Below are 17,347 nucleotides of genomic sequence, written 5' to 3'. Positions count from 1 at the left end.
TTCACCAACATCAATGCGGGCTGGGCGGGAAGGGTTCATGACGCTCGCGTCTTCAGGAACACTACTCTGTTTAAAGGGCTGCAGCAAGGGACTTACTTTCCGGACCAGAAAATAACCGTTGGGGATGTTGAGATGCCAATAGTTATTCTTGGGGACCCAGCCTGGACAGGAGTCAGGAGCTGTTTAACTACAGGCTAAGCAAGTGCAGAATGGTGGTAGAATGTGCATTTGGCCGTTTAAAGGGTCGCTGGCGATCATTATTGACTCGCTCTGACCTCAGCCAAAGAAATCTCCCCATTGTTATTTCTGCTTGCTGCGTGCTCCACAATCTCTGTGAAAGTAAGGGGGAGACCTTTATGGTGGGGTGGGAGGCTGAGGCAAATCGCCTGGCTGCTGATTACGCGCAGCCAGACACCAGGGCGATTAGAAGAGCACACCAGGAAGCGCTGTGCATCAGAGAAGCTTTAAAAACCAGTTTCATGACTGGCCAGGCTACAATGTGAAATATCTGTTTGTTTCTCCTTCATGAAAACCCGCCCCCTTTATTGACTGATTTTCTGTAAGGAACCCACCCTCCCCCTTCCCCCAGCTTTCTTTCAAACCAAATAAAGTCACTATCATTTAAAAATCATTTATTCTTTATTAATAGATTAGAAAAAGAGGGAGGGAATCCGGGTGGTATTTGGGAGGAGGATTGCTGGGAAGGAAAAACCCACAAAGAAAAGGTTAAAAAAATGACAGCCTTTTGCTTGGGCTGTCTACTGGGGTGGAATGGGAAGGTGTACGGAGCCTCCCCCCCCGCGTTCTTACACGTCTGGGTGAGGAGGATACGGAACATGGGGAGGGGGGAGGGTGGAACAGGGGCTGAAGCGGCAGTCTGTTTTCCAGCAGCCGTTCCTGAAGCTCCACCAGACGCCGGAGCATGTCTGTTTGCTCACGCAGCAGCCCCAGCGTTGCATCCTGCCTCCTCTGGTCTTCCTGCCGCCACCTCTCATCTCGAGCGTCTCTCCTCTCCTCACATTGGTCCCTCCTCTCCTCACGTTGGTCCCTCCTCTCCTCACGTTGGTCCCTCCTGTCCTCACGTTCACTGGCTTCTTTCCTATACTTTGAAACTGTTTCCTTCCACTCATTCAGATGAGCTCTGTCACTGCGGCTGGATTCCATAATTTCAGAAAACATCTCGTCTCGCGTTCTCTTCTTACGACGCCTTATCTGTGATAACCTTCGGGATGGAGGAGGGAGGCTTGAGGAATTTGCAGCTGCTGTAGGGAGGGGAAAAAAGAGAGACTTGTTTAAAAAGCTACATTTTGCAGAACAATGCTTATACTCTTTCACGGTGACCAACACTATTCACATTACATAGCACATGTGATTTCTGTGCAAGGTCGCATTTTGCCTCTTAATGCTGAGTGCCTGTGGCTTTGCTGCTAGAGATCACAGGTCTGGGCAACAGAATTCGGCTTGCATGCGGCCATGGTAAGCCATTGTTTTACAGCTTCTGCGCCCTCCTTTCCCACATACCAAGCATAGCCTGTAGAGTGCTGCAGTTTTTCTGTTAACATTCAGCAGCAGCAGCAAACAAACTAACCACCCCCCCCTCTCGCCATGAATTCTCTGGGATGATCGCTGTACCCCTCCCCCCCACCGTGTGGCTGGTATCAGGGAAGATCCCTGCAGGCACCAAACTAACCACCACCACCCCCGCCGCCGCCCCCCTCCCGCCATGAATTCTCTGGGGTGGTCACGGTACCCCTCCCCCCACCGCGTGGCTGGTAACAGGGAAGATCCCTGCTAGCCAAACGCGAAAAACTCAGGGCCAATTTCCCATCTGCGCTTGGCTAACTGCAGGGAAGGATTTATTTTCCGCCACAGGCAAACAGCCCAGTAGGAACGGCCACCTCTGTCCCCTTAATTAAGTTCCCGTATTTCAACCAGGTTACCAGGAGTGATATCACTCTCCTGAGGATTACACAACAAGATAAAGAACGGATGTTGCTTGAATGCCAGCAAACACCGGGACCATACGCTGCCAGGCTTTGTCAGGCAATGATACCAGATTACTTGCTGCAAGCATGGCGTGGTCAAGTGTCCTACCATGGAGGAGGGAATAAGGATGCACTGCCCAGAAACCTTGTGGCAAGGCTTTTGGAGTACCTCCAGGAGAGCTTCATGGAGATGTCCCTGGAGGATTTCTGCTCCATCCCCAGACACGTTAACAGACTTTTCCAGTAGCTGAACTGACCGCGAATGCATCCCAAGTCCTCAGGGCAAAGTAATCATTAAAAACCGTTTGCTTTTAAAACAAGTTTTATATTTTAAAAGGTAAACTCACCTGAGGTCCCTTCCATGGGGTCAGAGTCTTGGGTACTGGCTTGGGAGGCTTGGGAGGGTACTTCAGTCAGGGTGAGAAAAAGATCCTGGCTGTTGGGGAGAACGGAGTGCTGTGTGCTCTCTGCAAGCTCATCCTCCTCCTCCTCCTCCTCCTCTCCCCCATCGGCAGAATCCTCAGGCATCGCTGATGAGACTATCCCCGACCCAGAATCCACGATCACAGGTGGGGTAGTGGTGGCAGCCCCCCCTAGAATTGCATGCAGCTCGGCGTAGAAGCGGCATGTCCGCGGCTCTGACCCGGAGCGACCGTTTGCCTCCTTTGTTTTTTGATAGGCTTGTCTGAGCTCCTTGACTTTCACGCGGCACTGCTCAGAGTCCCTATTGTGGCCTCTCTCCATCATGCCCTTGGAGATTTTTTCAAAAGTTTTTGCATTTCGTCTTTTAGAACGAAGTTCTGCAAGCACTGAATCCTCTCCCCATACAGCGATCAGATCCAGTACCTCCCTCACGGTCCATGCTGGTGCTCTTTTTCGATTATCAGCCTGCATGGTTACCTGTGCTGATGAGCTATCTGTGGTTACCTGTGCTCTCCACGCTGGGCAAACAGGAAATGAAATTCAAATGTTCGCGGGGCTTTTCCTGTCTACCTGGCCAGTGCATCCGAGTTTAGATTGCTGTCCAGAGCGGTCACAATGATGCACTGTGGGATAGCTCCCGGAGGCCAATACCATCGAATTGCGGCCACAGTATCCCTAATTCGAAATGTTAAAATCGATTTTGGCGCTACTCCGCTCGTCGGGGTGGAGTACAGAAATCGATTTAAAGGGCCCTTTACATCTAAATAAATAGCGTTGTTGTGTGGACGGTTGCAGGGTAAATTCGAATTAAAGCTGATAAATCCGAATTAAAGTCGTAGTGTAGACCAGGCCTTAGGCTCTGAACAGCAATCCTGGGACTATGACAGCAAGTTCCTCATTTCTACTTTAGGTGGCTCTAGTCCACCACCACCTGCAGCTGTAGTGGTGCATCACAGCAGAATTTGGTTTTTATCCTCACCCAATACCACTGTTCTTTTAACTAGAAGAGAAGTGAAGGCAGATGCTAGTGCAATTCAAGCACTACTAGCTGCTTTGCAGGAAGAGAAAGGGAACGGAGTGTCTGGAGCTGCTACGACAGGAAGGAGAGAATGAGGGACTGGCCCATGTGCTGCTGCTTCCTTAAGAGTAGTGGAGAGAGCATGAGAAAAAGAGGGTCTAGTTACAGGAGGAGAAGCTGGGAAGTCAGGAGTCCCCTTTGAGCCCCATAGAATAATGGGGTATTAGCAGTGGCAGCAAAAGCAGATGAGTCCTGCAAAAACATGGAGGAATGGCACAGAAGAATTGGTTGACTAATTGGGGGAGAAATAATCAGTTTGAAAGTGCCTACTTACCCTGGAACAATAGGTCCAAATCCCAGCAGGATGGATTCATTCTTTCACCACTCCAACGTACATAAATTCAGTACTATGCAGTTTACTCCGGGGTCGGGTCTTAAACAATTAAATATCATAAACATAATTTAAAAATTAGAGACTGGGCTAAAATCAAAAACCTCAAATATGAAGAAAAAAATCTTTAGGGGTTGGAGGAAGCAGCATCTAAACATGTTTGAGAATCTGGCAGCTGGTCCCTCGCTGCTGTAATATTCTGTACCAGTTTCAGAGTAGCAGCCGTGTTAGTCTGTATCCGCAAAAAGAACAGGAGTACTTGTGGCACCTTAGAGACTAACAAATTTATTAGAGCATAAGCTTTCGTGGACTACAGCCCACTTCTTCGGATGCATATAGAGTGGGATCAATATTGAGGAGATATATATACACACATACAGAGAGCATAAACAGGTGGGAGTTGTCTTACCAACTCTGAGAGGCCAATTAAGTAAGAGAAAAAAAACTTCCACCTGTTTATGCTCTCTGTATGTGTGTATATATATCTCCTCAATATTTATTCCACTCTATATGCATCCGAAGAAGTGGGCTGTAGTCCACGAAAGCTTATGCTCTAATAAATTTGTTAGTCTCTAAGGTGCCACAAGTACTCCCGTTCTTTATTCTGTACCAAACTCCCTCTCACCACTCAAAAGTCTGAATTGCTCAAAATCCAGCTCCAAATTCTGCAGCTCAAGATAACCAAAACACTGGAAAGCCCTTCAAAGCAGCATGATTGAAAAGGAGGAGGAGCCATCATGCAGAGTGTGGGGATGGTGACCATGACAAAACACAGCTCTGAAAAAATAAAATCTGTAGGAGTTTCTGTAGGTAGCTGTCTGAGTTCCTGTGAAATGACTAATGTTGCTGAGATTTCATCGTGTAACTAATGATGTTATGGCACCTACAGCCTTGGATAGGCATCTTTTTACATTTTTAAATCTAAATAAATAGCGGTGTGAATCCCCCCCCACACACACACACAAAAAAATAAAAATAAAAAAAAGCTTTGAGGAATATGCTGGGACAGATGTTCAGAGACTGAGAGAGCCACACCATAGGGGATACCATAGCAAAATTTCAGGCATGATGGTGGAAACCCGATCTGTGGGTGGTATAGGAGACAACATACGCACTAGGACTAGGCCCAAGGAGTGGAGGTCTCCAATATATGATGTGACAGACCCAGACCAATGGGGTACAGGAGTCTGGTAGAGGGCAAATATACTGGTCACTGGATGAGTAGTTTTCTGTTCCCTGAGTGACCAGAGCAGGGGCTGCACTAGCGTAATCAGGAACCTGCTAAAACCAGTTAAGGCAGGCAGTCTAATTAGGACACCTGGAGCCAATTAAGAAGAAGCTGCTAGAATCAATTAAGGCAGGCTAATCAGGGCACCTGGGCTTTTAAAAAGGAGCTCACTTCAGTTTGTGGTGTGAGTGTGAGGAGTGGGAGCAAGATGCGCAAGGAGCTGAGAGGGAGAGGGAGAGGCTGAGGCTGAGCTGTAGGACTGAGGAGCACAAGCGTTATCAGACACCAGGAGGAAGGTCCTGTGGTGAGAATAAGGAAGGTGTTTGGAGGAGGCCATGGGGAAGTAACCCAGGGAGTTGTAGCTGTCATGCAGCTGTTACAGGAGGCACTATAGACAGCTGCAGTCCAGAGGGCCCTGGGCTGGAACCCGGAGTAGAGGGCGGGCCCGGGTTCCCCCCAAACCTCCCAATTGACCTGGACTGTGGGTTCTTCCAGAGGGGAAGGTTTCTGGGCTGTTCCCCAACCCACATGGTGAATCTCTGAGGCAAGAAAATCCGCCAATAAGCGCAGGACCCACCAAGATAGAGGAGGAACTTCACAATGGACATATCTTGAAGTTCTTATCAACCTGATTAAGGACATTCACATCTGGCCATTATCCTGTTGTTTCTAGAAGCAATGGACTAGGACACTGTTTTCTTCTGAATATTCCTGTTTTGGCAGAGCCTTGTGGTACATGACACCTCATGTATATCTTGTCGTAGTTTGCATTTTGTCTTTAGTAATCCAGAATTATAAAAAGACAAGTAAAGCTGACTCATAGGCGGCGGACATGTAGTTTTGGTTTTAAATCAGTTAACTTTCCTTCTTTTGTTCTATATATGATGTAATGCTGAGTGATTTTGTAATTGGTGTCCTACTCTTTTCTATGCAACATTAATGAATGCACTTTCAGATCTAGAACTGCTAGAGTGTTTTGAATGAATAAAACAACATTCAGAAGGAAAATTGGTAAGCAGCCCCAAGGAAGAAGTGACAAGTAATATTAACACTCCATGCTTTTCTCATTAAGAAATTGCTAACAAACAACTAAAACTGGAAAAAAAATTATTCACATACAGTTTAATAAAAACGTTATTTGACTGCACAGGCAAGAAATATCAGATTAACATTTAGCTTGGAGATGAGGTAAAATGCAATACTGTGAAGGAGCAAATAAAATACTGTCTTGCCGTACAGTTTTAGATCTCTCACCTAAAAGTCTATAAGATGAGTGTCGATGGTAATTGTGAACTTAATCCTTTTAAGCCAAGAACTGGGATTTCCTGATGTGACACACTATGCAAGCACCAAGAGATTAATGGTGGAAATGACTGAAATGGTAGTAAAAGATTTTTTTCTCTCTTTTGCTAGTAGGTAATATGACCTGATAATTACCTGTAAAAATTCAACTGGGCATTCACTAACAACATTTTCTACCTATCAAATATGTCTTCATGCCAAACTTGTCAGTAAGAAAGTAATTATAGTGATTTTAATGTATTGTAGTCAGAGCACCGAGGTATAGTATCAGTCAGAGCGCCGAGATATAATATCAGACATAATACTGTAAAAGAGACATAAGATGGTGGGAAGTGGTGGGAGCAGAGAGGGGAAACCCTGGATAAATAGGAAAATAGTTACATAGTGGGATGGTTCTAGATAATGAAAAACCTGATTATTTCAATGTGATCAAACATACAAGATTAGGGGAGGATGAGGCCCTAGGGCAATATAAATTCATGATCACACATTTCTACCTAGTGCCAGAAACGTACATGGTGTTTTACAGAGAGAAGAAAGACGCTAGTCCTGCCCTAAAATGCCTATTGCTTTCCTACAGCAGAGCAGAGATTCCACAACGGGAGCGTGTGGACCACTAGTGGTCCCCTGAACTTATCTTGGTTGGCTCACCTCCTTGTATCCACCCCGTACAAACAGAACTGACGAGTGGGGGAAGATGCAATGAAGAACAAAAGCAGATGGTGATATTTTCTTTTATTTCCCAAAATTACAAAACATCATAGTATGGATAGCTAAAATACATAAATACTATGGCAATATTACTTGTCCATATAAGTAATTGACACAGATGTCATAAAGAAGGTGTGGGATTGTGAATGAGGGGAAAGGAAAAGATGGTATGCATGATCCCAAAGTTTGTGTCCATAACACAACCTCTCTGTTAAGCTATGGTCCACACTATGAAAAAATGTGAGAACAGAGCAGTGTAAAGCAAGTTTAGTGCATGTGTGAATCAGGCCCTAAACATCTTAGCAAAAAGTATATTTAAGCTTGGTTCTTGCTAGCAGAAAGGTAGCATGGTTTCTGTGTCCAGACTGAATCCTGGTCATGTGAATGGTTAAGCTCATATAACAGGGATAGCTTAATGAAAAGCATAGAAACGTACTTGAAGAAATCTTATGCTTAGCCAGTTAAAGTAGCACCTGGAAATGATCTGGGTGTTCTGGCTCTGGGTCTTCAACTGGAAGTGATGATAATGAGCATTTTTAACATTTTATTTAAGCATTTCCTTCCCCTCTCCCAATATAGTTGCATGGAAAATCAGAGATATAAGATTGGGGAAGAGACTTTTGGGATACTGGCTATGGGTTACTGTGATTAAGTTTAATAGCAACCAAATGGGAGAAAAGGCAGGCTCTAGAGAAGAAGAGATATCTCTACCATCCCCTCAAATGGTACCAAAACAGTAAGCCCATAAAAGAGCCTTATTCAAAGCCCATTAAAGTCCATGGGAGTCTTTCCGTTACAATAATTTCCAAGTCAAATTTGTTCAGTTTACAAGTGAAAATGATAGATTGCTAGCTGTCATCCCATTAATTTCACTCCAGAATCTAGCAGTCATATTGGAGTCTTGATGGCTTGTGCATCATCACTAAAAAATAAAGCTTCTGTAGGCCAAATTCTGCCCTCAGTTACCACATATAGCCTCATTGTTTTCAAAACCTGCCCTGAGCAGTACCCGATACCTTAAGCCATTGTAATGTGATGTAATTCCAATGAACTCAGTAGAATTAGTACTAATTTATACACCAATGCAGTGTAGTTTTTCCACTTGTAAACTGAGTACATTTGATTTAGAAATCCTTGTTATGCAAATATGGAAAGTCACTTCTCAGAGCAGAACCACACTTTGAGAGAGCCAGCACTAATCAAAATGTTGAGATGGCAGTGATCAGATCATTGTAAAATTTATGTTCTTGTAATTAACTACAGATACAATTCTGTTGGTGTCAGAGTGAACAAAATATTGGGATCTGTAGCGTAATTTTGTTATGCAAAGTCATTTATGTAGTATTCACTTTACTTGAAAAACATACAAAATAATTTACAAGAAACCTTATCATCCAAGGTATATCATCACAAAATCATAGAAATGTAGGGCTAGAAGGGACCTTCAGGGGTCATCAAGGCCAGCCCCCTGCACCGTGGCAGGATCAAGTAAACCTAGAACATCCCTGAGAGGTGTTTGTCCAACCTGTTTTTAAAAGCCTCCACTGATAGAGGTTCGACAACCTCCCTAACTACCCTGATAGTCAAAAACTTTTTCCTAATATCATACCAAAATCTCCTTTGCTGAAGATTACGCCCACTTCTGCTTGCCCTACATTCAGTGGAAAATGGAGAATAATTGATCACAGCCCTCTTTATAGCAGCCCTTAACATATTTTGAAGGCTGTCATCAGGGTCACCCCTCAGTCTACTTTTCTCAAAACAAAATGTTTGATTTTTTTTTAACCTTTCCTCATGGGTCAGGTTTTCTAAACCTATAGTCATTTTAGTTGCTCTCCTCTGGACCCTCTCCAGTTTGTCCATATCTTTCTAAAATGTAGTACTCCAGCTGAGGCCTCACCAGTGCTGAGTGGAGTGGCACAATCATCCAAGAAGAATCCTACAAAAAGTAGACACATGGGCAAATTGCTAATAGCACAAGCATTAAAACAAATAGAACAAAATCCAAAAGGCTGAGGCACGAAATGAGTTACACCTAGCAAGGGCCATAAAAGGCAATAAGAAATAAGATCAGGAGCAAGAAGAGAAGAAGGAAAGTGTAGGATCCTCTACTTATTAGGGAAGGAAAGCTAATAATTGATGACATCAAGAAAACTGAGGTGTTTAATGACTATTTTGCTTCAATCTTCACCAAAAAGGTTAATGGTGACCACATACTCAACACAATTAATATTAACAAAAAGGGTGAATGATCACAAGCCAAATTAGGGAATGAACAGGTTGAAGTATATTTAGATAAGTTAGATGTTTTCAAGTTGGCAGGGCCTGATGAAAATCATCCTAGGGTACTTAAGCAACTAGCTGAAGCAATCTTGGAAATGTTCTCAATTATCTTTGAGAACTCCTGGAAGAGGGGTGAGGTCCGAGAAGACTGGAGAAGGGCAAACATAGTACATCTCTTTAAAAAGAGAGCAAAGAGGACCAAAGGAATTATAGGCCATTCAGCCTAACTTCAATACCTGGAAAGATACTGAAACAAATTATTAAACAATCAATTTGTAAGCCCCTAGAGATAATAGGGTATAAGGAAAAGCCAGCATATTTGTCAAGAACAAATCCCACCAAACCAACCTATTTTCCTTCTTTGACAGGGTTACTGGCCTAATGGATAGGAAGGGTGGGGGGAGTAGAAGATGTGATATCTTGATTTTGGTAAGGCTTTTGACACAGTTCCACATGACATTCACATAAGCAAACTAGGAAAATGTGATCTAGATGAAATTACTACAAGTTGGGTGCACAATTTCTTGAAAGACCGTGCTCAAAGAGTAGTTATCAATGGTTCACTGTCAAACTGGGAAGTGTATCTAGTTGAGTCCCACAGGGGTAAGTCCTGAATCTGGTATTATTCAATATTTTCATTAATGGCTTGGATAATGGAATGGAGAGTACACTTATAAAATTTGCAGATGACACAAAGCTGGGAGGGATTGCAAGTACTCTGGAGGATAGGATCAGAATTCAAAACAACCTTGACAAACTGGAAAACTGGTCTGAATTCAACAAATGCACAGCTACAAAATGGAGAATAAGTGGCTAGGTGGTAGTACTGCTGAAATGGATCTGGGGATTATAGTGTAATTTAAACACAGCTTTCAATACACCACACAGTGATTCAGGATTCCTGTTTTTGGTTCCCAACTGAGACACCTTAAAGCTTGATTTTCAGAGGGTGGGATCTCAGCACCTTCTAAAAATATGGTGCCTTTAAATTGTATCAGATTGAACAACCAAAAAGACCTGAAGCTGCTAAATTCACTAGTCACTTTTGAAAATCTTGGCCATGTGTCCCACTATTTCTCAATGGGGCTTGTGCTCTGAAATCACTACGGTCCTTTTAAAAATCCAACTCCCAATCCCAAATTTCAGCCAGCACTGGTAGTAATAGTTAAATGCATAAAACTAAGGCTGAGATTTTAACAAATGCAAGAAAAGGGAAGTTATAGTAATGCATATAAATCAGAAGTTAGAAACTGTAGAAAATTGATAAGGGAAGGAAAGGGACACAAGAGAAATCTATGGCCACTAGAGTGCACAAATGCAATAAAGGTAAAGTTAATAGTAATGAATATAAATCTCTCTCATATATATATATATATATAATATATATAATCTGCCATCATTTCCCCTCTAAAGCAGGTTCATTTTTTTTAAACCAGCATGACCTTCTTCCTCAATTATGGGATTCTAGCTTTTGGGGCATCTAGTAAGTGTTCTTAAATTAGTCCAAATTATGATTTACATTTTTCCAATTAAATTCATCCTCCCAGCTGATTTGATTGTTTTCAGCTTTGTGAAATTGGCATTATCAAAGCACCAAGTGTGTACTGCTCTGGACTTTATTCTGTTTGCACATTATAAATGTGATCAAGACATGATTGTTTGTACCTAAGCTACAATTGATTTTTAGTTGTGTGATCAGTACCTCTTTATCTGTTAAGATAAGGTATAATAAATTTCTCTATGTTGGCTGCAACACTTTTTGAGTTAGAAATTGTCATCTATTATGTTTAGAAATTCCAAGGATGTGTTAGTACTAGCAGCATGAAACTTCCAGCATCACACCATTTTCACCCCCCTACACATTATAGACAGATGCCTAAGAAGTCAGTCATCCTGTTCCCTAGTGTGATCTGGTAGTCTGTAGCAGACACCAACTAATAGCCCATCTTGTGCTTTATCTGTTAGGACATTGATCCATAACTTTTCAGGATCATTTCCTTCCAAGTTCCAGAAACAGGTAATACCATTTTTGACATAGAGTGCTACTCCTTCTCCCCTTTCAGTCCTTTCTAAATATGTTATAACCATTGATTTTAAACATTCCAGTCATGGGAATCATCCCACCAAACTTCAGGAATACCAACTAGATCAAAGGTATTTCATAAAATGAGCAATTCCAATGCCTCTTGCTTGTTACCCAGGCTCCTAGCATTAGTGTATAGCATATTCAAGAATTTCTTCTCTTCATATCCTTTTGTTCCTTGATTAATTTTGTTCTCAACATCTTGATTTACTCTGAGTGCTCGTCTCTTCCCTATTCTTACCCTCCCCTTTTGTTATTCATTTAACTTACCCCGATTCTTCTAGACAGCCTGTCCCTGAAAAGATTGGTCCCCCTGCTACCAAGGTTGGAGGCCATCCAAACTATACAGCCTCCCTTTCCCCATGGAAGGTAGACCAGTGTTCCAGAAAACCCAAACCCTTCACCCTACACCACTCATCTAGCCAGTGGTTCACTTCCAGAATCTTCTACCTTCTGTCTTCCTTCAATTGTGGGTCAGGAAAGACCATAGATGACTTGGACATTCTTCTTCTTCAGCATGCTTCCGAGTTCCCTGAAGTCATGTGCTGTCTGCAAGATATCCTGTGATACAGTGTCATTAGAGCCAATATGAACCATCACCAATAGATCTTTGCCTGTCAGCTTCCAATCTTAGAGTGACATCTGGTGCCTTGGTTCCAGTTGTCCACCTGTCCCTTGTAAAATGTCCTTGAGGTTCTTCTGAGTATTGAATCTCCAACACGAATAATCGGTCTTCCTTGCATGACTGGAGAGCTCTTTGTGAGCAAGCTTGATTTTCCTACAGGTTGGGCCAAGCTGCCATCCACAGGTATGTCCTGTACATCTCTCCCTTTCCTTGGACCTGCTGGATCTTGAGAGGTATCTTTTAAAGTTTCCACATTGAGGACCTGGTATTGAATTGAAACTTCCAGCTGTGTGGAATTCCTCATCATCATCTTCTTTCTGATGGCCAAAGTCTGCCCATCCTCATTTATTTCCAGCCATGTAGAATGCCACTATCACCTCCTGCCTCCTACCAGTCCTCCTCTCTAACTTCCTCTCTCTCTGATTTTCTAGCGGCCAGCTCCATTCTTCCTTGAACCTGGGGTACTGGTGTTTCCTGAACCTGGCTATCTAGGAACTCCTCAGATTCTCAGTAGCATCTCTACTTGCCCCTCCAAGCCAAGAATGTTCTCCTCCAGCGCAGCCACCATCTTGCACTTCATGCACATGCATCTGAAGAAGTGAGGTTCTTACCCACGAAAGCTTATGCTCCCAATACTTCTGTTAGTCTCAAAGGTGCCACAGGACCCTCTGTTGCTTTTTACAGATTCAGACTAACACGGCTACCCCTCTGATACTTGATTCATGCACATGAAATCCCTTCTGTCCTCAGGCAGGAAAGAGAACATGGCACATCCCTTGCAGGTTACCACCACTAAGTTCCTCTGAAAAATAGCACACTTTTTAATCTACTTAGATGTAAAAGGATGCTAAGAGGAATTTAGGAATTTAACTGAAAGACTCCTTTGGGGGATTCAGAAATAGCTGTGGGAAATTGTAGTTATTAAAAGTTCTAAATAGAACAATGAATGGGGCCAAATTATTTATTTATTTATTTTCTCTTACCAAATAGGGTATTTAAAGTCAGTCTGTATCTACACTCAGCAAAGAAGTGCTGTGCGTACTCCTCTATTTTAAATGTAGAAGCAGTTCAGCTCTTGACAGCAGGAGAGAGTGTGTGTATACGTGTTTTCAAAAATCATTTGCCAGACTCAACAGCTTCAATCAGTTTAAGCAAAACTACAGACTAACACATGCTGTGTACTTGCAAAAATTAAATCTACCAACCAGGCGTTGTTTTCCCTTCCTCTGAATGACAACAGAACAGGAGCTGATCTTGAGAAAACAAACTCACTCTCCACAAATATCACAAAATAAAGTGCACCAAACGAATCTTTCATTCCTTGGCTTCTGGAAGGGACTATAAAACTTGTGTTTTCTTGGTTCTACCCTAACTTTGTTATGTGGTGCAGTTCTGCAGGGATGCGAAAGTTCCAGAATATCCTGCTTTGGGGGAAAAGAGGTGCTAATGGATATTAGATCAACCATGTACTATTCATCAGCAATACAGGAACGGAATCTCATATTCGAGTTTTCTCTCTCTCTCACACACACACACACACACACACACACACACACACGCTTTTACTCCTGATTCACTCTCAAAAAGGAGAAGGAAGAAAAAATAATTAATTAATTAACCCTGTGTCGGAAGGCAGTTTTCCACAGACCTTTCCTTGGCCACACACTATTTTAGGACAGCTACTTCAAAAACACATGGAATGGTTACTAAGGAAACCAGAAACTATGGTAACTCAGAGCAGCCTTTCTTGTCCCAAGGAAGGAGGGGGGAAAAAAGCCATTCATGCTATATTCCTTTATTTCTGCATTCAGCTGGAGGTCCCGCCTTCCTCCTTTCTTCAGAGAACAGCTGCTGCAGAACTTTTGACTCCTGTCCCTTTATCTTTCTAGAGGACCATAATCCATGAAAGCTCCTTCTAAGATACAAAAATGGGATCGGAAAGCTTCAAATAGTGGATAGGGCCCAGACTCGGGTCCACCCCACTGGGTGTGATTTGAGAGTTTTAGATCCGCCAAGGCTGACAAGGTGGCAGTAATAAAACACATGATTAAGCACCCTGTGAATGTTGCAGCATCAGTGTGACACTTGATGCAGGAGGATCATAGCCTGTACTAACATGAGGATGAGACGCAGCGTTGTATTAGGTTTTTTCCATCCTTTGCTACGATACTATTGAACAAGACTTCAAACTCTTTGGAGACGTTAACCCATGAGTGTGAGCACTAATCCATGTGGCAAAGTGGGAAGAAGCTTGACTTTCACTCTGGAACCCAGCTGTAGGTTTTGTTTGTCAACCCACCAGAATTGGCTTGGAGTCTCCAGGAATTAAAGATTAATTAAAAATTATGTCATGTGATGAAACCTCCAGGAATACATCCAACCAAAATTGGCAACCCTATTTGAAACTGCTGGCTTTGCCATGCCAATATGTACATGCATTTGAAATCACCAAGCTTGCATGCTTTAAAGCAAACAAACACCAAACAACATTGACCTTGAGAAACAGGTGAGACCAGCCATCAGAGCTAAGCTAAATCAAAACTGAGAAAATAACTTTTTATTTCACCGTACTATTAAACAACTACAAGAATCAGTGGTAGAAACTGGAGGTGAATGTCCCTAATATCTTATTAATAAAGTGACCTCACCAAAAATGTCCCTGTTCACTCCTCTCAATTTTCTAAATATTTGCAGCTTTAGAAAAGAAAACCCAGAGCATTAACATTTAGCATATTGTTACCCAAGTTATTCGTGGATGCATCTGTTAAAACAATACTTTCAAAAGTCAGATACATTTGAAAATGAATATCCTATAAGTCAGCGGTTCTCAACCCTGCAGCCCACGGGCTGCATGTGGCCTAATTAGCACAGAGCTGTGGCCAGACTGGGAGCCCAGCTAGGGGTCCGGAGCGGATGCATAATGATAAATAAATTGAGAATCACTGCTCTAAATGCACCCTGGTTTCTGTACAAGTCACCAGCATTACTGAAAACATACGTGCATTTTCTGATGATGGCAGAAGCAAAATCGTTCACGGAGGTTTCAGATTCATTTAGAAAAACTAAGGCCTCAGCACAGCCTCTACTTGCTCAAAAAAAAAGTGATAAAATGGGTTTGTACGCATGTTTTTCACAATTATATTCTGTCACCTGCACTGTGAATGAAATTCAACTCTGTGCAGAGGGCCAGCACAAAGGCTAGGCACCATTCTGTTCCTTATTCAGGGGGTTGAGGTGAGACCTCAGTGTGAATAGGCCTCATACAGGACCTGCCGCACAGGGATGGATTTTACTCACAGGGGTTCGTACACAAAAAAGACAGAATAAACTGCACCACCCAAACAGAGGGGGTCACCTGAAAATCAAGCCCATCATTTTAACACATAATTAGCTGTTCATCATTAGCCATATAGGGGAGGCCCAAAGCTACCCTTCTACAAAAGAGGTGTTTCACTGAGTTTACACCTCTAGAGAGAAATGTTGGAGTTCTTCAGTAAAAGAAAAAAAAATCCCTTTAATGGTTTGTGTCTGAGTGACTCAGAAATAAAGCAGCCACTCGGGATGTTTGGACCCAGAGTTTTGGCTCAGCCTGTTACAAAGATAGGTACCCATAAGGCAGATTGTGACCCATCTCCCCTTGCTCCATGCAAAATCCAAAAGGTAAATAGATCCAGGGTTTTGACCCAACATTTTGAACTCAAGCAAAACAAAAAGAAATAAAGACCAACACAGGAAACAACTTAGCTATGTCTATTGCTTCCACCTGCATTAGCTACTCTTCAGATAATTGCAGCTCCTCCAGCCTCCTCCTCTTCCTTCTTGACAGGTTTTTAGAGTGATGAAGCCATTTGCTCTCAATCATGAGGTCAGTCCAAAAATAAAACAGACATCTGCCTTGCCTCAGCCCAGCAAAGCTGGTGAGGGAAGCACTCCCACCTAGGTCCTCCACTAGACTCTACGGTCTGCCTTAGAACCCACCAGACACAGATAAAATCTGGACTGGAACTCAAACCCAGTTCCTGGGGAGAAGCAGGTGGCTTCCTAGACCAGCACTGATGACCCAATGGGTTCATGGTTGTATTCCTCAGTGGAGAAAGGGAGGTATGTTGCCATTGGCTAGATGAGGGCTCTCCAACTAACCTTGAAGTGCTTGTATACTCCATCACATCATATTCAAGCAACAGCTTATTATGAAGTCCCCAACCTCCTTGCTGCACCTGTAAGAAGAAGAAAGGGATAAGAAGTCAGTAAAAGAAAATCATGTTTCAGTTTTAAGGGCTTGATGGTCTAATCGACAGTCTTTAAATCGGCCAAGTCTTCATATCGCTCTTTCTATGAAAGTGAATCTATAAAAAAGCACAATTTTTGCTCAAATTGGCAGAAGAGCTCCTCACAGAGATGAAATAAAGCTGATTTGTTGAATCTGTACCTTTGGAAAAATCTGTTCCTCTATTAAGAAAAAGTGCCCAGCTCTATAAATCCTGATAGAAGATAAACCCATCAAAAGCTGCTTCTTTTCTTCCTTCTCTGCCTCCAATGGTACAGCAGCATTTTTTCCTAATGTCACAAGGGGTGTGCTCTGCCTGTCAGGTAATTTATATCACCTTATAATCACCTTGTTGACTTCAGAAAGAAATGCACATGGCATCAGGAAGGAATTTTCCCCCAGATCAGATTGTCAGTGACCTTGGAGGTGTTTTGCCTTCCTCTGCAACATGGGGTATTGGTTCCTTGCCAGAATCATCTGGGTATCTCTCACTTAATCATTTCCCTGCCATTGCAGGAGCCTCTGGCACTTGTGCACCTCAGTCCCTCCTATTCTCTGCCTGTGGCACATAGTAGTCTAGCCTCCCAAGAGCTGTAATACTTTGGTCTAATTTCTGTTGTTGGGTTTAGCATGCGGTTGTTGGATGGCATTGGTGGCCTGTGATATACAGAAGGTCAGATTTGATGGTCCCTTGTGGCCTTAAACTCCATGACTCTATAGACATGCCTGCACAGCCCATGGTCATGAGCCTCCCAGACCTGGTCATAGACTCATAGTGTTAGAAGGGACCGTTAAGGGTCATCTAGGCTAACCCCCAGGGTTAGTCAACAGACTTGGGCTTGCCAGGCTCACCCTAGCACTCTAAAAATAGCTGTGTAGACAGCTCTTATGAAAATGTGGCTCAGGCTCTGAAGCCCAACCCCCCACCCCCCTGGCTTCAAGTGCCCAAGTTCCAATCCAAGTCGCAACTTCAAAGAGATGTCTACACAGCTACTTTTAGAGTGCTAGGGTGAGCCCAAGTCTGTTGACTT

The 17,347-nt window shown here is 43.1% G+C and overlaps 1 protein-coding gene across 1 annotated transcript; it reads right to left on the bottom strand.

Moving 5' to 3' along the window:
- Positions 1–258: 258 nt before the first annotated feature.
- On the bottom strand, positions 259–3,226 carry LOC135976748 (SRRM2 protein homolog rsr-2-like). Its single transcript, XM_065574044.1, has 2 exons — positions 2,333–3,226; positions 259–1,262 (listed from the first exon to the last, which is right to left on the bottom strand). The coding sequence occupies exons 1-2, from the start codon at positions 2,877–2,879 to the stop codon at positions 727–729; spliced, it is 1,083 nt and encodes a 360-aa protein (XP_065430116.1). The 5' UTR covers positions 2,880–3,226; the 3' UTR covers positions 259–726.
- Between the last annotated feature and the right edge of the window lie 14,121 nt (positions 3,227–17,347).

Source organism: Chrysemys picta, chromosome 1, assembly GCF_011386835.1.
Source record: "Chrysemys picta bellii isolate R12L10 chromosome 1, ASM1138683v2, whole genome shotgun sequence".
Lineage (NCBI taxonomy): Eukaryota > Metazoa > Chordata > Testudines > Emydidae > Chrysemys > Chrysemys picta.
This window is presented reverse-complemented; position numbering and strand designations above follow the sequence as displayed.